At 40.8% G+C, this 23802-nt stretch overlaps 1 protein-coding gene across 1 annotated transcript; it reads left to right on the top strand.

The window, feature by feature from the left end:
- The first annotated feature begins 1194 nt into the window (after positions 1-1194).
- LOC122120641 (ectodysplasin-A-like) lies at positions 1195-1741 on the top strand. The gene has a single exon (XM_042694884.1). It carries the CDS (start codon positions 1292-1294, stop codon positions 1739-1741), a length of 450 nt encoding a protein of 149 aa, XP_042550818.1. The 5' UTR covers positions 1195-1291.
- The last annotated feature ends 22061 nt before the right edge of the window (positions 1742-23802 follow it).

The raw sequence follows: 23802 nt of genomic DNA, 5'->3' as shown, positions 1-23802 counted from the left end.
GTTCTGAATCCATTTCTGATTGGTGCAGCTGTTGAAGATGCTGCAGTTACAGCAGTGTACATCTGGAACTTTTGGCTGACTTGTTGAACTTCCCCCAGGGAGTACTCCAGGGGAAGCATGGGAGGGGTGGAGAGGCCAGAACAGTTGCCTGCAAATAGAGATGCCAATAGTGTCTGGCTATTCTTTGGACCACCCTTGTCAAAAAACATCTCACTGTCGCCCTCAGTTTCTCCACTGTCTTCTTGAAGGCACCGTGTTCTCCACTGAGAATCCCTGCAGCAGTTGAAGAAGAGAAACTATTATGGTGGTGGATTCTATCAACAGCAGTCTGTGCCCTGCAAAAACTATCAATAAGTATGTGTTGAATTAAATACCAAGAAACCCAAGAGACTGTTTTGCCCTTCAGGGGGTAACATAACCAGTTCTGTTAGGCAGCAGCACCTCGGTGAGTTAGAATGAGTCCCCAGACTCACTCCAGGGGTGAAGCTGCCTGATTTCCAGTCCCTTTGAATTCCTAGGTTCTTAGGGCTCCTTTTCTTTTGGTGAGCCATTGGATTGCAAACACAGCAGGCATGGTTTCATTCCAAAACTAGAACTGTTTTAATTAGTTTAACGTCTGTTAAACGCTTTGAAGATTGAAAGCAACAGATAAGTACTGGATGATGTTATTAGCGACTGCAGTTAATTGCAAACATTTCTATTACTGCTAGTTTCTGCCTCCTTTTCTTTGCTCTACTTTCTTTCCAAGGTTCCCAAATTCTTCTCAGTCTCCCTCCCTCCCCCCCTCCCCTTCCTGGCGCTGAGGAGTTAAACTGGGGCGGAGTCGAGACATGAAGGACAGCAATAGTCACCAACTGGAGCGGGGTAAGCGGGAAGAGCTGGGTGGGGCTGCCAGGCAAGGGCGAACCCTCACGCCCCCAGGCCCCGCCTCGCGGCGGGAGTCCGGGCGGAACGGCTGGGGGCGGGGCACTTAGGTTTGGCGGGCCCAGTGGTTGGGCGTCCCAGCGGCCACTGGAGGGATGGGGCGGGGTCGACCGGGACCTCCTCCCTCATTCCCTCGCGGGCCGAACCGCCCCTCTCTCCAGCCCCTCCTCCTCCCTTTCCCACCCCTCGGAGTGAAGCTGCACATGCGGCTGCTCCCTGTTCCGTCCCGCCCAGCCACAGTCGCGCAGGAACGGGTCCCTGCAGCCCCCAGCCGATGGCAGGACAGTAGCCGCCTGTCAGGGGTCGTGAAAGGCTGAGGCAAACGAAGCGACTCCCTGGCCTCAGAGATTGGGTGTCTCCGGAGGCCATGGGCTACCCCGAGGTAGAGCGCAGGGAATCCTTGCCTGCGGCAGCGGCAGCGGCAGCGCCACCGCCACAGGAGCAGGGGAGCCAGGGCTGCGGCTGTCGCGGGGCCCCTGCCCGGGCAGCCGAAGGGAACAGCTGCCGGCTCTTCCTGGGTTTCTTTGGGCTCTCGCTGGCCCTCCACCTGCTGACGTTGTGTTGCTACCTAGAGTTGAGGTCCGAATTGAGGCGGGAACGGGGTGCCGAGTCCCGCCTTAGCGGCTTGGGCACCTCTGGCACCCTGAGCAACCCTAGTGGCCTCGACCCCAATGGTCCCATCACTCACCACCTCGGGCCGTCACCTGAGCAGCAGCCGTTGGAACCAGGTGAAACCACACTCGCCCCTGACTCCCAGGACCGGCACCAGGTGAGTCACCTAGTCCGGGAGGTGGCGACCCCCTCCCCTAGTAGGTAGGGCTGGGGCCGGGGGGTGGGAAAGGGACTGAGCCACTGGGATCCGCGTTACAGGATGTGAGCAGGGCGGTGGCGGGCGAGCCAGAGAGGGAGATTGTCCGAGGCAGGTTGTCTTCGGTCCCCTTCTGGGCTCATCGGGACGCTCTCAAGTCTTCTGAAGTTGCAAACTGTTCCCTTCGCCCGCCGCCCTCGGCTCTGGGCTGCTTGGAGAAAGTTGGCAACCGTCCCGCGCCGGCAGGGCGAGGAGGTGCCCGCGCTGGCTCCCTGGCCGACTAACGGCAAGGAGCTGGGCCCTCGTGCTCCTGGGGAGGTGTTGTACTTCTGCCGAGGCGCTTGTTTTTTCGTGTCCGGAGCTGGTGCCAGCACTCGCAGGCTCCCCTTTGGAGTTGGGCTGTAAACAGCTGTAGGAACTGCTCCACGCCTGTTCCAGCAACTTCTAAGCGCGCTCTCCTCGGGGTCCTTGGGCACTGACCACAACATGGGCTTGTTCACACTTTACCTGCAACTTGACACTGATTGTCCTCGACGTTCGAGTGAGGATCAGCGCCCCTGAGGAATTCTGGTAGAAAAATGCCGTCTTGCTAGACAACTTCTGAACAGCAATTTCAAAAATCTATGGAAATAAAAACTCACCCTTTGCATGCCGGTCCTGACCCCCCCCCCTTTTCTCCCTCGGAGGGCGGGTGAGGTTGCCCTGTGAAAGGTGCACAGGAAGCATTTTCATTACTGCTAGCTTACAACAGGAAGCTCTTGATGGACTGATCACTTAGAGTTGGCTCCCAATATTAGTTTATTTTTTTTGGGGGGGGAGGATCTTTATGCTGTTTGAACCCTTTTACAAAACTATTAGCTTTCAACTTTTTTTCTAGCCCTTTCTTCAAGTACATTGAGTGCACTTAATGTAAGTATTATCTCGACTGCCATATTTTGTTACTTATGTGAAAGTTAGGAGAGGCAGCCACCATCCTTTAGAGGTGATGAAAGTGTAAGAGTGAATTTGCACCTTTTGGAGAAGAGGCAAAATGTCCAAATAAAAGTTCCTGAGGTAAGGGACTCAGTTTATTATATTTACTACCATATCCACAGTCGTTGTCATAACTCTTTAAACTTCATCTGTTCTGTGCTGACCTCCTATCCAAAGTTATACACTTGACACAGGCAACACGTTCATGATAATAACAATATTAATGTAAGGTCTGACAACTTTTCTTTTCTACAGTGTGCATTGTAAAGTTATCCAGGGCCTAAAAATGTCTTGTGAGCACACTCCAACTTATATAACAGCTTATCAAAGAAGAGACTCAACAGACATGCTTCTCATACTTGAAACTTTAAACACTGTAGCTACATGATACTTAGCTAGGATTCTGGTTCCTTTATCTGTTTCCCAAAGTCTAGTAGAAATACTTACTAGCTGCACATTGATATTCTGTGCAAATAGGAGAGAATTCAAGGTCTTTAGTCAAATGATGGCCAAGACTTTGGCATTTAAGATGGAGAGACCCATGTTTATAGACTGAGGATTAGCAGGACAGCTGTACTGTGGGGCTTCTGTGATGCCATGGGATTCTTAAACGTCTGTTATGGCATTTAGTGGCCTGCCCTTTGCCTAGCCCTAAAATACTTCTGTCTACATTTAACCAAAGCTTATCTTCTGTCCTTTACTCTTTCTGTTTTAGTCTTTTTAAACAACAGTGGCTCTTTACATTTAAATGACACTGGCTCTTTATATTTCTTGGCATTGATTTTGAAATAGAGATTTCTTGTTGTTACTGTAAGGGCCATTTTAATACATTTTGTGGATTCCTTTGCAGAATGCATAGGCCCTAAGGGGGAAGTGACTTGCCTAAGAGTAAAAAATAGAATGGACTTGCTTTCATAATTCTTAGTTCAATGCCTGTTCTATCACAGCAGGCTACCTGCTGAAGCTTTTGGAAGTGACAGTACAGAGCTCCCTAGTAAAAGTCTTAGGAAGTAAAAGGCTTATCTTGTCCTATCCTCCCTACATTTTGACCAGACTAAATATAATTATGAGTTCCTCATTTTTCCTGAATTTGACTTTCAGGAGAAATGGAATAATACTTTAAGTGAATTTTTAGTCCAAATTCAACTTAAGTATCTCTTCAAGCTACTAGTTTTAGTATATAATAAATAATCTGAATAAAGAAAATATTGATTGGCTGTTAGAGTTGAGTTAATACTGCTACATCTTGGGTAAAATTTCTAGTGCCCTGGTGCACCCTCTGCTGGTTTTGCAGAGGCATTTGATTGCAGTATCTGCTGACAGTCAAAATTCTAAGTTGTGCTGACAGATTCTGATTCATAATTAAGGAAGTAAAGTTTTGTACGATTTGTCCACGTAGGTCATATTTTTATATTTTAGTTTTTCAACACAACAGCTGCTGTTACAGCAACTCTTAGAGAGGAAAAAAGATAAAAAGTACACCCTTCAGCAGATGAATGGGAGAGGAAGTGTGTGTGAATATAGTCATAATATTCAATATACATGTGTGGAAATGGAAGCAGGTTATGAGGTGTTGGAGGGAGTTGGGAGAAATGAGGGAGAACAATGGAAGGGGTGACAGTGATCAAGATGCATTGTACCCACATACTGACATGTTGAATTGGAAATTCTTTGTACAACTACTTAAAGAAGGAAAAAGGAAGGAAGGAAGGAAGGAAGAGGCAGGAAGGAAGGAAGAATGAAAAAGAAGGTGTACCCTCCAATGGGCAATTCATTCAGGTTTCTCACCAGCTTACCTCTAAGGAGTGAAGTTAAGCTGATGAGAATAAACTTCAGAAAGAGCTCATGAAACCTGGTAAGCATAGTAATCAGAGGCATTACATTGTGTAAGGTCACAGTTAGGCCAACTAAAACTACATTTATTCTTTTTTCCCCCTTGGTGTGGGGCTTGAACTCAAGGCCTAGGTGCTGTCCCTGAGTCTCTTTGTGCTTAAGGCTAGTGCTCTACCTTTTGAGCCACATAGTGCCACTTCCTGATTTTTAGTAGTTTATTGGAGATAAGAGTCTCATGGGGACTTTTTGCCTGGGCTGGCTTTGAACCATGATCCTCAGATCTCAGCTTCCTGAATAGCTAGGATTACAGGCATGAACCATTGGCACCGAGCTACATTTATTCTTATGAGATCCCTTTCTTGAGGGACTTAGAATCACTGTAGGTATATACATATCAGACCTTAAAAAAAAGTAAAACAGGATAAAGAAGGAAATTAGGGTTGTGAAGATATAAAGTAGTAAAATCAGCAAAAATTCTCCTCAGAAAATATTAGAAAAGTCTCACAAATGGAGACATAGTTGCTGATGATAAAAAGTGAGTTTATATCAGACCTTTTGGAATTATGACTACCTTCAGTGGGAGGAGCTAAGTGGCTGTATTCAGATACAGACATAGCTTTAGTGTCTAAATTAGACAATAAGGTATGTAAAAATGATACCAGCCACCGGTGGCTCATGCCTGTAATCCTAGCTACTCAGGAGGCTGAGATCTGATGATTGTTGTTCAAAACCAGTCCAGGCAGGGAAGTCCATGAGACTCTTATCTTCAGTTAACTACCAGAAAGCTAGAACTGGAGCTGTGGCTCAAGTGCTACAGTGCCAGCCTTGAGCAAAAGAGCAAATAAGATAGCACCCAGGCCCTGAGTTCAAGCCCCAATACTGGCATACACATAAAACGAATATAAAAATAAAATTAAAAATCATGATGGATCAGTCTATAGCAAAGCAGGTCTAGTCATGATATTGCTCTGAGAGCAAAAACAAGGTGACCAGACTTGGAAAGGTGCGAACAACAGGATTGGGGTGGGGACTAATTGCTTGCTTAACAAATGTAAGAGCCTGTGTACAAACATCTTTAACTGTCAATAACAGCAATAACAAAACAAAGCCTATGTCTTTTCCACGTAAAAGATCAAAAGTAGATTTTCACCTACAGAAAATTCTGGTGTCTGATTCTCAAGGAAAACCTAATAACTGATTTAAAAAAGGTCACAGAAACCCAATGAAATTGGTCAAAAAGAGAGATTTTCTAGTTGTTCTGTCTCTGTGCAAAGAACTGTGGAGAGAGAAATATGATCAAAGGCTTCCAAACCATGAAATGAATATGGTTAATATGTTGGTGTGATTTAGAATTTAAGTTCAATAAATATAAAGTCTATTTTCCAGACACAGTGTTAAGTATGAGATATTTTTAATGCTTGAAAAATTATTTTGGGAAGGAAACAAATATTCTATGTCATTCAACTCATTGCTTTAGATGATAGGCTGAACTATGGGTAGGTCAGTAAGAATTTTCTAGGCATTTTAGAGATATTTGAGATTTGTTCCTAACTATAGGTAATATCATGGGAGTCAACCTTAGCATTTTATAAGATATCTCTTAGTATGACTAGATAGATAGACTATTAATGTGCCCACGTTGATATTATTTATGTTAAGGTGGATTGGTGCAGAAAATAGCTACAAGTCATTCAGGGTGATTCAAGAAAGGCATAATGAATAAATCCACAAGTAATTTTAGAGATATGGGATTCAGCTATGATATTTTTCTCTGGGCTTAAATCCAGACATTTTGGTATATCATTCAAGGCTTTTTCTTTTTTTGTTGCTCTTGAACTCAGGGTCTGGGTGTTGTTCTTGGGCTTTTGTGCTCAAAGCTAGCACTAAACCAATTTGAGCCACAATGCTACTTCCAGTTTTTGGTGGTTAATTGGAGAATAAGAGTCTCATAGACTTTCCTGCCCTGGTTTGCTTCCAACCGCGATCCTCAGATTTCAGCCTTCTGAGTAGCTAGGATTACAGGCATGGGGCACAGGTGCCAGCCTTCATTCAAGGCTTTTAACTGGTTTCGCTATACCCATTTCATCTTCTTTGTCACCAATTTTAATTCTGTAAGCCACCACCATAACTTGTCTTGGGACCATACTCTTGTTATTGATGGTGTTGCTTTGAATAAATCTTGTGTCTTTAAACTTAGAGTTTTCAAATACTTGTTGAGTTGTATAGTATTTTAGGACTTTGGAGATGTTTATTTAAACAAAAAGATATTTTCTCTTTACATAACAGGTCTGTTTTCCTAGGTCTTGCTAAACCTCTGAACTGTCAGTTATGCTTAAGTGAGTAAATAGTTCCACTGGTAATGTTTCACTGGTTTCTAAAATAATTAGAAATTGAAATGGAGAAGAGTCCTAAGTGTGTGATCCATTTCTCAGTTTCACACATTACCACATAAGATGGCGAAAAAAAGGTTTCTATAATATATCATTTGATGTTTTATTTGCTTTTAGGTTTCATCTTTCTCTTTCTCTCTTAGATATTGTAGGGACAAAATGATCTGTAATTTGAAGTTGTCTTTCTACTGTAGAACTTTTGAAGTCATTTAATTCCAAGAACATAATGAAGAGAAACCCTTTTGCTTTCACTGCAGGGTGGCTCTTACAGAGGACAGTCTTTATCTGATTCCTCTATAAATGCCTAGCACTTAGGTCCTTATTTCAAGTCTTTTTTTCTTTCTCATTAATTCTTAAAATTGAAGTATTATAACACACACACACAGAAAAATACACAGATCACAAATTATACAGTTTGATGATTATTACACAGTGAAAATGCTTATGTTACTACCAGACAGGTCAAGAAATAGAATTTATTAGCATCTCACAACTTCTAATTCTACCCTATCTTTATCACATGTCATCCTTACTTTCCCAAATTAATGACAGCCCGGACTTCTAAGTATTAAGACACAAGATTTATTTAAAGCATCATATAATTTGGTCCATTTCGAACCTTATATAAATAAACCATATATTCTTTTGGGTCTGGTATTTGTTTTATTACCTTTCGCTAATCTTGACAAACCTATTAATTCATGCAGTTTATTAATCTTTGGAAAGGTATATTTTGTTAATGTAATCATAGAAAAGTAGTCAACGAGGCATTGTTATTGGGAGAAAATAACAACATTCCTTTTTAGAAGATTTGGTGATGTACCTTAAATAGAAACAAATTGCTTTTGACTAAATATTTTACTTTTTTGGATTTAACTTTTAGAAAATTTGATACCCATATTAGAGGAGCACTTATGTGTATGTATTCACATACCTATATGTACATACATACTTATAGATATAACACTTTGGATTATCACTTCAAAGAATGATATATTATGAACTACCCGTATATCTAATTTTATTTATGTTTCATCCTTTCTCTCCTTCCTTCCCCCCTCTTTCTCTTTCTCCTCCCTTTTCTTTTCTTTCTTTTCTTTTCTCTCTTTCCTACTGGTACCAGGGTTTGAACTCTGGTCTCATGCTTGCTCAGATTGTTTGCTAGACTGGCACTCTACCACTTGAGCCACATGGGTCTGGTGTTCTTTAATCCACATTATATTTGTGATATCCATTTACATTGCATACAGCTGTGGGTTTTACTTGTATTTGTATATATTCTGTTGTTTGAATATGTCATAATTTATGAATTTATTCTACTGCTAATAAATATGCAGCTTTTCCAGTTTGGAGTTATTATGAAGTATGACTGTTACTATGTGTATCTTTGGATTCCATGCATCTGAATTCCTGTTGGGTAAATACCTAGCATTAGAGTTGCTGGGTCATGGTGAATACATACTTTTGATGTTATTGATAATGATAGCTTTTCTAAGTGACTGACAAGTTCTGTTTATGTTTTGCAAATGTTCTACATCTTCCTTAATATTTGTCAGTCTTTTTTAATCATAGCTATTCTGGTGGGTAGGTTTATAGTAACAACTCATGATTTGCTATTATTTATGTATTCCAAGGGATTGAACTCAGGGCCTTCTGCATGGTACTTAGAGCTCTGTCAAATATTTAGTTTCTTTTATCCTTTCCTTTCCCTCCCTCCCTTCCTCCTTCCTTCGTTCCTTCATTCCTTCCCTTCTCTCTCTTTCATTCATTCATTCATTCATTTTTTTTGTGCTGATCCGAGGACTTGAACTCAGGGCCTGGGCACTGTCCCTGAGCTTTTTTACTCAGGGCTAGTACTCTGCCACAGCTCCATTTCCAACATTTTTTTGGTTGTTAAGACTTTCTTGCCTAGGCTGACTTTGAACTTCAATCCTCAGATCTCAGCCTCCTGAGTCACTAGGATTACAAGGGTAAGCCACCAGCACTTGGCTCAGCAGTTTCTTTTGCTAGTGAATGTGCATGCGTATGTGCATGTGTGCTTGTCCTGGGGCATGAACTGGAGGCTTGAGTGCTGTTCCTGAACTTTTTTGCTCAAGACTGGTCCTCTACCAATTTAACCATGACTTCATTTCTGGCGGTTTAGTAATTAATTGGAGATAAGAGTTTTACAGTCCTTCCTACTTGAGCTGGCTTTGAACTGTGATTGTCAGATCTCAGCCTTCTGATTATCTAGGGTTACAGACCTGAGCCACTGACACCCATCCTAGTGATTTTTTTCCTTATTATTTAGCCATTCAAGAGAAGGAAATCCTGTAGTTTATGACAGCATGAGTGAAACTAAGGAAAATTATATTAAATGAAATAAACCATTAAATGGTACAGCTCTTAATCCATACAAGGTATTATAATTGTTGGTGTATAGTCACCAAATTCATTTAGATTGCTGCAAAGTTTATCTTTTTAGTGTGTGCTGGTCCTTGGGCTTGAACTCAGGAATTGGGAGCTAGCTGTCCCTGTGCTTTTTGCTTAAGGCTAGTGCTCTACCATTTGAGCCACAACTCCACTTTTCAGCTTTTTTGTGTGGTCAATTGAAGATAAGAGTTGTATAGACTTTTCTGCTCAGGCTGGCTTTGAACTGTGATCTTCAGATATCAGCCTTCTAAAAACCTAAGATTACGGGTTTGACTTACTGGTCCCTGGATCATGTTTACCTTTTTAATTATTTTTCATTTCTCATTTCCTTCCTAAGTTTCCATCTGGAAAATATGGCTTTAATTATATCCTCTCACATGTCCATAGAAACATAGAAAATCTTCAGAACTCAAACTGTGCAAAGATTTCCTAGGTGTGACACCAAATACATAATTCAAAAAAGAAATGAATTATTTTGGGAAAAAACTTTATTTCTCAAAAGAAAACTTTGAAAAATGAAAAGAAATATTATGGATTAGACTATCAGAAATGTTTACAGAATACTTTGTTATTGATAAATAATTGTATTCAGACTTGACTTTGGACTTTTGGACTGTAATGATAGTTATACAAAACAAATTAGGCAAAAGAAACCAAGCATCAATGGCTCACACCTGTAATCCTATCTAATCGGGAGGTTGAGATTGGGAAGATTGTGGTTTAATGCCAGCCTAGGCAAAAAAATTTTCAAGATCCCTTCTCAACCAAAGTCAAGTGTAATCTGTGTGCCTGTAACCCAAAACTCATGGGAGGCTGAGATTGGGAGGATCACAGTTCCAGGCCAGTCCAGGCAGAAAATTCTGTGAGACTCCATTAAAAGTAAATAAATTAAAAAAAAACAAGTAAAAATGTAAGAACCTCTATTGGAATGTTCATTGCAGCATTATTTGTAATACCCCAAAAGTGGGAAGAATCTGGATAGCTGATAAGTAAACAAAATGTGGATAATACTTCTATATAACATATTGTAGATATCAAAATTATATATTATATGTTGAAAAGTAGTCCTGCCATAAAAAAGAATGAAGAAACAAAGGAGGGGGTAACAATGCTCGATAGGAAATGTACTCATTACCTTGCTCATGTAACTGTAATCCCTCTGTACAGTATCTTTACAATAAAAATATATTTAAAAAAAGAATGAAGAATGGGTACATGCTATAATATGGCTGAACCTCAAAAATATTATGCTAATATATCTGAATAAGTATAAATCAACATACAGGAGACATTCTATCACACTGGTGTTTATTGCAGCAGTGTTAGTAATAGCCATGCTGTGCAATCAGCGTAGGTGCCCATCACCCTGTGAATGGATAAAGAAAATGTACAGCCCTAAAGAAGAATGACATTATGTCATTTGCAGGAAAGTGAATGGAACTTTAAGTTTTTATGTTCAGTGAGATAAGCCAAACTCAGCCAAAAATGTTTTCACTTATATATGGAAACTATACTTAAAATAATGGTGATGATGACGATGATGATGATATAAGTATAAAATGGGAACTGTGTGTGAGGGGTTAGTGGATTGAAAGAGGGAAAGGAGAGGGTACTAAAGGGTGAAGAGGATCCCAATACATTATATATTATATGATGGCAGCATAGTGAAACCCACCAAATACTGTTTGAAAACTGTGGGGAGGAGGTCTAAGGAAATATAACAGAGGGGGTGAACTTGTTCAAAGTGCACTGTGTGCATCTGTATCTATGGAATTATGCTAATAAAGAAGTAAAGAAACAGCTGCAAAATATTATGCTAAGTGATAGAAGCCAGTCCAAAAAAACCCATTTTGTGTGATTCCATTTGTATGCAATGTCCAGAACAGATAAATATAAACACAAAAATTAGATTACTAGAGGTTTGTGGTAAGTGGTGGAAATGAAGATTCACTAAATATGGGTACTTACTGGGGTATGAAAGCATTCCAAAGGTAATTTAACCACCATCAGGGTGGTAACAGTGAAACTTGAAAGAAAAAGTTGCAAGATGTCTGGAAATGTCCTAATGAAATGCCCCTTGTATATTCAATGTATGCAAATGGAAGAAAGAAAAAAGAAAATGAAGCAAGAGGCATCATGAAGTGCCACAATTTATTTCAATTCCTAAAAAATCTTTGAATTGTGCATCTAAAATGAGTTAATTCTACAGCATGTGAATTACATCTAAATAAATCTATTAGTGTTTTTTTTTTTTTTTGTCGGTCGTGGGGCCTGAACTCTGGGCCTGGGCACTGTCCCTCAGCTCTTCAGCTCAAGGCTAGCGCTCTACCACTTGAGCCACAGCACCACTTCCGGCTTTTTTCTTTTTGCTTATGTGGTGCTGAGGAATCCAACCCAGGGCCTCACGCATGCAAGGCAAGCACACTGTCACTGAGCCACCTTCCCAGCCCCTCCCCCATTAGTTTTTTTTAAATGTGTCTGGTGCATAAAGATTATGAATAAATTCGCTGGGCGCCGGTAGCTCACACTTGTTTGTAATCCTAGCTACTCAGGAGGCTGAGATCTGAGGATCGCGATTCAAAGCCAGCCTGCCCAAGAAAGTCTGTGAAACTCTTATCTCCAATAAACCACCAGAAAACCGGAAGTGGCTTTGTAACTCAAGTGGTAGAGCGCTAGCCTTCAGCTGAAGAGTTGAGGGACAGCGCCCAGGCCCAGAGTTCAAGTCGCACGGCCGACAAAAAAAAAAAAAAAGATTATGAATAAATGTGTAAGAGGTATTGGTTGCTTCGGAATCATATTTATCTTCATAGGAAAGGAATCCTCAAGACTGTTTAATTCCAATTATCCCACAACTTTCTCCTAATGGATATGACAGCACCCAACCCCCAAGTCCACCCAATCATAAGCTTCAGAGATGACAGTCTATTCATGTGTAATCTGAAAAATCTGAACTGATGATTGTGGCTGATGTGCACTTCAGAGTGAGAATCTATGGTATGTGGAATTGTGACTCATTTGGTGTGGTTAGAGCCTGCTCTGGTTCAATATCCCCTCCAAACTTCAATCTCCACTGAAATTTTATCTCCAGTATAACAGTTTTAAGAAGGGTGGAGGGCTGGGAAGTTGGCTCAGTGGTGGAGCGCTTGCCTTGCATGACTGAGGCCCTGGGTTCGATTCCTCAGCACCACATAAGCAAAAAGAAAAAAAGCCGGAAGTGGTGCTGTGGCTCAAGTGGTAGAGCGCTAGCCTTGAGCTGAAGAGCTGAAGGACAGTGCCCAGGCCCAGAATTCAGGCCCCACAACCGGACCCCCCCCCCCCCAAAAAAAAGAAGGGTGGAACATTTAAGAGTGGTAAGATCATGAGATGTCTGCCCTCATGAGTGAATGGGTGCCATATCACAGGAGTGAGATGGGGAATCATGGAGGCAGTCTCCTGATTAAAGGATAAATTTGGCTCCCATTATCTTTATAGCTTATGTTTTTACCCCTTCCTTTTGCAATCAAGTTATACTGTACAAAGGTCCCCAGAGGATTCTGGTGTCATGCTCTTGGCTTTTCCAGCTTTCAGACCTGTGAGAAATTAATTCCTCTTCTTTATAGGACACACAATCTGTGATATTCTGTGATGGCAACACAAAACAGTTGCTAAGACAGGGTCCACTGTCTATAGTAATCAAGAATCTTGGCCCAGAATCATTTCCCTCTCCTTCTCTCCACATTCTCCCCTCATCTCTCCTTTTTTTTTTTTTTTTTCCGGTCCCATCGTGGGGCCTGAACTCTGGGCCTGGGTGCTGTCCCTCAGCTCTTCAGCTCAAGGCTAGCGCTCTACCACTTGAGCCACAGTGCCACTTCCAGCTTTTTTCTTTTTGCTTATGTGGTGCTGAGGTATCGAACCCAGGGCCTCAGACATGCAAGGCAAGTGCTCTACCACTGAGCCACCTTCCCAGCTCATCTCTCCTTTACTCTCTGATAGAAATACTCTCAGATCCTGCTTAGAATTCTTTTTCAGAATTGTAGAGCTAAAATATATCATATGGATCATCTATGAACGTAGTTCATAACCAGGGGTGCATATTGGTCTTGCCTGAGAATTTTTTAAAAAAAATCCATGTCTCTGGACACATTGAGGCATAATCAGATCATGGTGTATATAGTTTCAAATAAAGGCTTCCCAAGTGATGCTGGCACTCATCTCCATTTGAAACTTACTGCTGTATAAGAAGTCATAAAAGTGGCCAGGTGCCAGTGACTCATACCTGTAATCCTAGCTATTCAGTAGGCTGAGATCTGAGGAACACAGTTGGAAGCCAGCCTAGGGCAGGAAAGTCTGTAAGACTCATATCCAATAAACTACCAAAAAGTTGGAAGTAGGGTTGTGGCTGTAGTGGTAGAGAGAGCTATCCTTGAGAGAGAAAAAAAAAAGGTTAGGGACAGCACCCAGGCCTTGAGTACCTCGGACCAGCATGCGTGCACACATGCACACACACACACACACACACACACACACACACACACACACAAAATCTAAAGTATAGACAAGATGAGATTTACCTTCCTGTGTTTAACTTTAGTCACCTGTTACAGGTTTCTAGGTCTCTGTCATTTGTGTTACTGAGCCTACTTTTTGATAACCATTGACCCAAGAGCTTGAGTGTTATTGAATGGTCAATGAGCATCTCTGTGGAATACCAATTGAAAAATCAATTTATGAGCTGTATGTCTTTTGCAGGGAGAGGAATTCCATTTCAGTTGTCAGTTTCTCAGCCAGATGCTTAGCACTGTGTGCTTGGAATAACCAAGGCAAGAGGGTAGTTCCCTGTCATTTGTGGCTTCCTAGGGACTTCCCTACTTCTAGCTGAAACCACTTTAAAATAATAGGCTGCTGAGTAATTTTCTTCATGTACATCCACCTGTCAATGGTCTTGTGCTTGAGAGATGAATAGTAATTTTTATTAGAGTGATGGTGTGTAGCAGGGGTTGAAACCAGACAGCCACAATGAAATTGATTTTCAAATGGAAATTACTTCTGAATTTTATTTTGTGGTTTGTGATAGTTATTCTTATTGTATCCTGCCACACCAGTGGCTTACCAGGGCAATGAAAGTTTGAACATTACTAAGGGTTTTAGATTACTACATGAAGCTCTATGCCTAGAACCTACTTCTAGAGCACTTGTGTATTTAGTCTTAATGCTTATGCTGGGGGAAACTGACAGTGTCAACATATAAGGGAATGATCTTTATTTGTGTGTATTCCTACTGGAGCTTTAATTCAGGGCCTGCGTACTGCCCCTTAGCTTTTTCATTCAAGGCTGGTGCTCTATCACTTGAGCCATAGTTCCATTTCCTGCTTATTGGTGATTAGTTGGAGATAAAAGTCTCATGGACATTTTTACTTTGAGTCATTTGTTTCTGCTTGGAATTCCAGCTTTTATCTCAGCTTTAGTAAGTTAACTTGAACTCATCTCCATTCCTCCCCCTCCCCTACTTCATACATCAAATTTTGTTTGATCTAGGATTTCAGGGATAACATTTTGGAGGCATGATGTTTTGTTTTGTTTTGTTTTTACTTCATCCTTTGCCTTGCTATTTGCACTTAGCAATCACTAATTTGATCCATATTTCATGATATTGATTTATACTGCTCATGATGTCTCTTGCATTTCTCCCTACCCACCCCCCACCATTTTAGTCCCACTGCTATAATTCTGATTGTTGGTTTGGCTTAGATAATCTTCATATTTCCTCCCAACCAAAAGAATCTGGATTCTTCCTTAGCTCCTTCCATCACCCCTGCATTGATTCTGGACCAGAGACTTGTTTTGTACCCTGATGCATATCACACCTCCACTAAACATTTTTTCAAGTGCTACTTTTTTATTTCTCCTTCTCCTCAGAAAACTTTGCTGTTTCCCGTTGACTACTGAAGAATTTTTTTTTTTTTGGTTGTGGGGGCCTGGGGGCTGCTCCTGAGCCTCTTTGTCCTCAAGGCTAGTGCTCTACCACTTTGAGCCACAATGCCCCTTCTGGTTTTTGAGTGATTAATTAGAGAGAAAAGTCTCCCAGGGACTTTTCTGTCCAGGCTGGCATTGAATTGTGATCCTCAGATCTCAGCTTCATGAGTAGCTAGGATTATAGGCATGAGCCACTGGCTCTTGGCTTGAAGAATGTTTACACATTCCTTTTTTTGGAGGTGGTGGTGGTGGTGGTACAAGAGCCTGTGCTTGCTAGAGAAGTGCTTTACCGGGGCTGGGGGTTTAGCCCAGTGGAAGGGCGCCCGCCTGGCGCGCTCAAGGCCCTGGGTTTGGTTCTCAGCCCTGGAAAAAAAAAAAGGGCTGGGAAGGTGGCTCAGTGGTAGAGCGCTTGCCTTGCATGCCTGAGGTCTTGGGTTTAATTCTTCAGCACCACATAAGAAAAAAGCCAGAAGTGGTGCTGTGGCTCAAGTGGTACAGCACTAGTCTTGAGCTGAAGAGCTGAGGGACAGTGCCCAAGTCCAGAGTTCAGGCCCCACGACCGAACCAAAAAAAAAAAAAAAGTACTTTACCATTTAAATCATGCCCCAGCACTTTTCACTTCAGTTATTTTTTAGGTAGAATCTTACATTTTTTCTGGGCTGGCCTTGGCGCACTATCCTTCTACGTATGGCCTTCCATGTAGCTGGGATCATATTGTGAACCACTACATCAGCTTATTGGTTCAAATAAGTGCTCACTTTTTTTTTTTTTTACATGAGCTGGCCTTGAAGCATAACCTTTCTGATTTCCATGTTCCAAGTATATGGGATTACAGTCATGAACAACCATACCCAGCCTGAATTTATACTACTTACAATTTATACTTAAATGTTCCAAGCCCCTCTGCACAGTTGAACTGCTTTGTTCAACTAGTTATCCTTTATTTGAATCCTATTTTATCCAGACTGGTCCACGGGCAGATATCCTATCCTCTGACTTTTGTTCTCATATTCCCTAACATCAGTGACCTTCCCTCCAAATGACTCTGGGAACTCTCAGAGCTTTTACAAATGAACTTAAATTTTTTCTCCTCCTTGCTCATCTATCCATCTCAGAGCTCTCCAATCCCTGCCTTGCCATCCAGCTATTTTGTAGGTTATCTTGTTTCATAAATTAGGTGGGAAGAATTTTGAAGACAGAGTCTGATTCTTAAAATTCTTATCTCCTACACCTACAATACAAATCTTTAGTCTTCCTTTTCTTGTCGGTTGTGGGGCTTGAACTCTGCACACTGTCCCTCAGCTCTTCAGCTCAAGGCTAGTGCTCTACCACTTGAGCCACAGCACCACCTGTGGTTTTTGGAGTGGTTACTTGGAGTTAAGAGTCTAATGGCCTTTTTTCTGGGCTAGCTTTAAGCTGTGATCCTCAGATCTCAGCCTCCTGAGTAGCTAGGATTACAGGCATCAGCCACTGGTGCCTGGCTCTTTTTATTTTTCTTGACAGGGCTAGGCTGCTGTGCAGCCTAGACTGTTCTTGAACTCACAATTGTCCTGCCTCTGTTTCCCAAGTGTGGGGATTATAGATATACAACAGTACTTCCAGCTTAAAGTATTAAGACATTCCATGCTAAATGTAGAACTCTAAATGCCAGCTGTACATTTTGATTGTGAGGAGACTCATGGTACCTTAAGGTAGTTAGTAGTGAGGTCTTTCTCTAGGTATTCCTTCCATTTAGAGTTCTGCTTAAGGCCAGACAGTCTCTCAGAAAGAATATAGGACCCTAGAGCATCCTCTCTCAGTTCTTTTCCTATTTCAAATCTTTTAAAAGCCTTCCACATAGCAAGCATTCATATTTCACTTTGACCTACTATTATATTTCTTGATTTTCTTCCTGTTGCAAGTCCCTGCCTTCACAATGTCTTTGGAATTCATTTCTTCCTGCACACTGAATGTGCCTCAATTTCTTGCCCTTAAGATTATGCTTTTTAAGGTCTTGAGAAGTTCTGCATTAAAGTTTGATTTTGAATGACTCCCACTCACCTCTATTATATATCACAGTTCTCAAACCTTTTTATATTAATATACCTCATTTGAAATATAGCAATATGGATAATGTCCTCAAGGTAGGTACTTTTTAAGTTTTATATCATACAGAATGGGTCAGTGTTTTAAGATAGGTCAATGTGTGAAAGAACAAAGGCCAAGAGAAAAGCCAAGGTTATGTGTGTATGTGTGTGGGGTATATTTGTATTTGTTTGTGTTTGCATTTAAGTATTAAATATTAGACTTCTTTTTTTTTTTTTTTGGTCAGTAGTGGGGCCTGACCTCTGGGCCTGGGCACTGTCCCTGAACTCTTCAGCTCAAGGCTAGCGCTCTACCACTTGAGCCACAGCGCCACTTCTGGCTTTTTTTTCTATGTATGTGGTGCTGAGGAATCGAACCCAGGGCCTCATGCATGCAAGGCAAGTGCTCTACCACTGAGCCACCTTCCCAGCCCCTAAATATTAGACTTATTATCACTGATTTAGTGTTATATATTACAACTGTTTAGGTACTATAATGGTGCTGGTTGACACCATCCCAATGGGAGCAATCCCAGCCTTTTCACTATTTCTAGCATAGTTTATGAAGCATAGGGCTTGTGACCTGAGGACAATGACCTGATAAATTTACATATAACCACTCTGTGGTTGCTATATATAATGTATGCATGTGTGTTTAATTCAACAATGTATGTATGTTGAAATTCTGCTACTAAATTATTAAATACTACAGATAATTGTCTAGGAATGCCATTCATAATTAAAAAATGCAAGACTAGCCTTTCATAAACCACCCTTTTAAATGTCCAGTTAACCCATTTGATATTCAGCTATTTCCTTTGCTATGTGTGTATGTGCATTTGTGCGCACATGCGCATACATATGTGTTAATACTGGGGCTTGATCTCAGGTCATAGGTGCTGTCCCTGAACTTTTTTGCTCAAAGCAAAAAGTGAAGCCACAGTTCCACTTACAGGGTTTTTGGATGCTTAATTGGAGATAAGAGTCTCAGGGACTTTCCGGCCCAGCCTGGCTTTAAATGATGTTCCTCACATCTCAGCTTCCTGGATAGTTAGGGTTATAGGTATGGGCCACCAGTGTCCACCTGCCTTTGCCTTCTTATTCACCAAGTTTAGCTCCCACCTGTTAAACTAAGTTTCTGCCTCATGCTTGCTTTGGTTTATTCTGGAGATTTTAATTTTCCTGAAGCTTGTGGAAAGAGTATAAAACGGTGATTTCTGACTCTTCAGTGACCAATTATCACCTTTTAGTACTCTTATTTGTAAGAGAGAAAAGATAATACCTTCCCTGTCCCCTTCACACATTTTTGAGAGAAGATCTCACTGTGTAGCTCTAGCTAGCCTTGAACTTGTGATCCTCTTGCCTCAGCCTCCTAAGTATTAGAATTATAGATGTGTTTCACCATGTCTGTCATGTCACAGTGCTTCTTATTTGATGCTGGGGCGTGAACTCCAGACCTTGTGCATGCTGGCATGTATGTACCACTGAACTATATCTTCAGTTTTTACAATGTTTTCCTAAGAATGAAATGTAAATCCGTATGAATCAAAAAATTGTAAAGTTCCCTTCTGTCCACATCCCTTCCAGCTTCTGTTGTTATTTGAGTTCTTGGAATTCTATACCTCCATCAGAAAGAATGACATTGCCCCATTTGTTAGGAAATGGAAGGACTTGGAAAAAATAGTATTAAGTGAAGTAAGCCAGGCCCAAAGAAACATAGGTCCCATGGTCTCCCTTATTTGCAATAACTAGTATATGTCTGAGTCAAGCAGAAAAGGCCAGATAAGTTGATGTTAGGGAAATGAACCCTAAGATATGTATTCAAATGTTTTTTTCTTTCATGCAATTTTTTCTAACACATTTATAAGATTTTCTTTGTTGCTTTGTATGTCCATCCCCCATGGTATAACCCCTGCTTTCACTGTATTTGATGTTGGTATAATTTGTGGAGGGGAAGGGGAAAAACAAATCGTTTAAATAGGGATACAGGTGGACTCATTGCAACAATGAGATGTACAAGTCATTATGTCGAAAAACGAACTTTACAACTTTGGTGCGGGGGGAGGAGGATTGGGTGGGGGGGAGTGGGGGGGGGAGGATGGGAAGGGATGGGAAGGGGAAACAAAGGAGGAGGCTACAATGCTTGATAAGAAATGTACTCATTATCTTGCCCATGTAATTGTAACCCCTCTGTACAGTATTTTCACAATTTTTAAAAAAAGTTGTAAAGTTATTTCTTAGGTGACTTATTGGTAAACCTGTCTCTTTGCCTCCATATACTTGCTCTGCTCTCTGGACATAAATTCTGAGATTGATTATGATATTGCCTGCCTACCCACCCTCCCTCCCTCCCTCCCTCCCTCCCTCCCTCCCTCCCTCCCTCCCTCCCCCCTCTCCCCTCCTCTCTCTTTCTTTCTCGTTGGTTGTGGGGCTTGAACTTGAAGTCTGGGCACTGTTCCTGAGCTTTTTTTTTGCTCAGAGTTGGTGCTCTATCACTTTGAACGACAACTGCACTTACGGTTTTCTGGTGGTTAATTGGAGATAACGGTCTCACAGACTTTCTGGCCCCAGGCTGGCTTTGAACTGCCATCCTCAGATCTCAGTCTCCTGAGTAGCTAGGATTAGAAGCACGAACCACAAATGTCTTCTATGGTACTGAATTTCTTCAAGCTTGTGTTGTCCTTTTTTTGTGTTTATAAGTATTTTTAGTCTTGTCACCTGACACTAACACATATGTAAATATAAAATATTTATAATATATATTAAATATAAAAATATTTATGGGTAAAGTAAAATTTAGCCTTGCCATTTTTGAATACCTGATCCCTGGTGTTTATTTTGTTGGATGGTGAGTTAACCTTTCTAAGGAATTACACCATTTGAGTATTTTCCTGAATCTACCATATTTTGGTTAATACATTTGTGTACATTTCAATTCAGTATATCAATTCATGAGAACAAGTCATCTTGATCAGTGACACTCTTTTCATCTTTCCCCCTTCCCATCTATCTCAACTGTACCTATCTTTTCTAGTTAACTGGTTCCATTTTCACACACACACACACATCAACTAGCATTCTTCCACCATTGCTCTCTTTCTGCCCCTGTTTTTTTCTATTTTTTCTTAAACCAAATTCTGCATTTGTGACATGCCAGATACTGTACTTGGCATTGAAGGTGAGAGAAAGACAACCTAAGTTCCTGACATTAGATTCTAGGTGAAATTGAATGTAGACATTCTCAGCAGAAGGAGCAACATGAGCAAAGAATTGGTAATTAGAAATTACAGCTCAGCATCATCTTATATGGTCATATGTACATAGTTTTTGAGAGTTTTTTCTTTGTCATTGTTGTTTTTAATGTACCATGTGATTTTTTTTGTTTCATTTGTATGTTCCTCCCCTATGGTATATCCCCTGTTGTCACTGTACTTGATTTTGGTACCCTGTGTCTTGTATAGACATTTATCTAATTTGGGGAAGGGGAATAACAAAATGCTGAAACAAGGACACAGGATGACCCATTGCAACAATGATACTCACGAGACACTATGTTGGAAATGAACTTTACAACTTTGGGAGCAGGGAGGAGTTGGGGAGATGGGGGAGGGAAGGGATAGGAGAAAAGCGAAGGAGGGGGTAACAATGCTCGACAAGAAATGTACTCATTACCTTACTCATGTAACTGTAACCCCTCTGTACGGCATCTTTACAATAAAATATATTAAAATTTTACAGCTGGTTATCTTGCCCATGTAATTGTAACTCCTCTGTACGGTATTCTCACAATAAAAAAAAAATTTACAGCTCATGGGCCTTATTTGTTCTACATCTGTTTATCACATGACAATTCTTGTGATAGCATGCCACAGGTACAATGAAATTATCATTCATTTCCTATTTATTAATTATCCAGCTTCCATTTCCTTTTTTAATGGCACTACAGTTTCCTTTGAGAGTAGTCCCTTTTTATTGTTGGATAAAGTTTTAGTGACATGGGAAATCTAGGGACATAAATCTCATAGGAGAGAAGCCAGATGGATCAGAAACTTCTTACTACTGTAATGAAAGTAAAGAGCAGAGTCATGTGAGGTAAGGTTCAATAGCTTATGTTCTCTTTAGGGAGTACTTAGTAGTAGTAGTTTTTAGTAGTCTAGATTTTTCTGTTGTTGTTGGTCATGGGGCTCAAACTCAAGACCTGGGTGCTGTCCCTGAGCATTATTTTGTTCAAGTCTAGTGCTCTACCCTTTTGAGCCACAGCTCTACTTCTGGATTTTAGGTGATTAATTGAAGTTAAGAGTCTTATGGCTTTTCCTGCCCAGGCTGGCTTTGAACTGTGATCCTCAGATCTCAACTTCCTAGCTGAATAGCTAGGATTACAGGGGTGAGCCACCAGCACCTAGCTAGCCTAGATTTTTAAAATCTATTGTTCCAGTCATCCTGTTGCATGCCCCCTGACTTCTTGTTTCCAGGTCTCCTTGATGAATAAAACAAAAACCAAACCAAACCAAGTCTAGCCTAGGATCAGCCTATGCATTTGGCTTCATCAGTTGTACGTGAAAGACTATTAAGTAGGGTTGAAAAGAGAATACCAGGTTAGAATCACTGTAACTTTAGGTTTTGGCTTGCTTAGTTGCTACCTAGCAACCTGTTTCTCTAGCTTTCTCCTTCCTCTCTCTCCTCCTCCTCTCCTTCTTCCCCTTCCTTCCCTCTTCTTTCTTTCCTCATCCCTCTTCTCTCTCCCATTCCCTTCCTCACTCTTCTTTCTGCACCAGGTTAGCTCAATCTGATGATTTGAGAAGTATGCACTTTGTTTCACTTTAATGTTGGATCATTTTCTCTCTCATATTTTCAATGTCCTTCCCCTTGTCAGACATTTTACCTGTCTCTTGTATTGATGAGGTCCAGGCTTGCCTTCAACCGGTGATCTTCCTGACTTGCCTCCCAAATACTGGAGTGTCCTGCCATGCCCAGCTTCTTTTATATTTCTGATGTTTCTCTGTTTTTTTTTTCTCATGCAATCTGAGTGATATCTTATCTTGTGTGTGTGTGTGTGTGTGTGTGTGTGTGTGTGTGTGTGTGTGTGTGTGTGTGTGAGAGAGAGAGAGAGAGAGAGGGGGGGGGGTAACTTTCTTTGATCTAACATCTTTCTAAAGCTATACTAGTTCCCATTTCACTTCATAGTTAAGCTTTGTGAGGTAATGGGATAAACTTACTCCCTTTACATTTTAATCATGAATCGGTTGTTCATCTTTCATGCTTTTGTTTGTTTATTTAGTCATTTATTTTTATTGGTCCTGGGGCTTGAACTCAGGTTCTGGGTGCTGTCCCAGAGCTCTTTCTGCTCAAGGCTAGCACTCTACTGCTTTGATCCATGGCTCCATGTCCAGTTTTCTGGTGGTTAATGGGACAAAAGAATGTTACAGACTTTCCTGCCTGGGCTAGCTTTGAACCTCAATTCTCAGATCTTAGCCTCTTGAGTAGCTAGGATTACAGGCGTGAGCCACCAATGCTGGGCTTGTTCATCTTTCTGTAGTTTGATTTCTATATCTTCCTGAGTACTAAGTACCAAGTACTGAGTCTGTACTTGTACATGATCACCAGTGATCATGAGGCATTTTAAAGTCATAATTTACTTCTCAAACTTGGTCATTGATCACTTTCATTTTTCTGTTTCACTTAAAAATTTTTGATAATAAGTAGAGTAACTCATTTGACATAATGAATTTACAGGTGATAAAGCTATTTCAAGGACTACTGTTGTTCAGTGAATATTTATTGAATGTAAGGTTTAAATAATATTATACTTAAAATGTTATAATTGAGATATAATCCATATATAAAATTCACACTTCAAAAGTATTATAGATCATTACTTTTTATGTAGTCATAGAGTTATGCAAATAACACGCCTGTTTAACTCAGGAACACATTCATTATACCTAAAAGAAACCCAGTACTTTTTAGCAGTCATCCCCCCAGTTCTTGTTTCCCTAGCCTTTTCATCTGCTAGTTTACTTTTAATCACTGATCTAGTGCTTGTATGGATTTACCTTTTATAGATATTCTATACTATGGAATCATATACTGTATACTTATGTGTCTGGCTATTTTCACTTGGCACAATATTTTCAAGGTTCACTCATGTTGTGGCATGTACCAGAATCTTCTTCCTTTTATGACTGAATAATATGACATTGTGTGTATATATCACATTTTGTTTATTCATCTATTCATCTATTGATAGATGTTTGCATTATTTCCTCTGGGTTACTGTGCATAATGTTTCTATGGCTATGGTTGTATAATTTTTTGTTTAAATGCTGCTTTTCTGTGATGTGATGTGATGTGTGTGTGTGTGTGTGTGTGTGTGTGTGTGTGTGTGTGTGTATGTTATGTATGTTGCTGCCTATTAAATCCAGGGCTTTCTGCTGGCAGAAACTGCTAG

The sequence above is a fragment of the Dipodomys spectabilis genome, unplaced genomic scaffold (assembly GCF_019054845.1).
Source record: "Dipodomys spectabilis isolate Male_0828 unplaced genomic scaffold, ASM1905484v1 ptg000176l, whole genome shotgun sequence".
Taxonomy (NCBI): Eukaryota; Metazoa; Chordata; class Mammalia; order Rodentia; family Heteromyidae; genus Dipodomys; species Dipodomys spectabilis.
This window is presented reverse-complemented; position numbering and strand designations above follow the sequence as displayed.

What these genes read in the sequence shown, in the direction of transcription:
- LOC122120641 (XM_042694884.1), top strand. Translation starts at nt 1,292, where the DNA reads ATGGGCTACCCCGAGGTAGAGCGCAGGGAATCCTTGCCTGCGGCAGCG.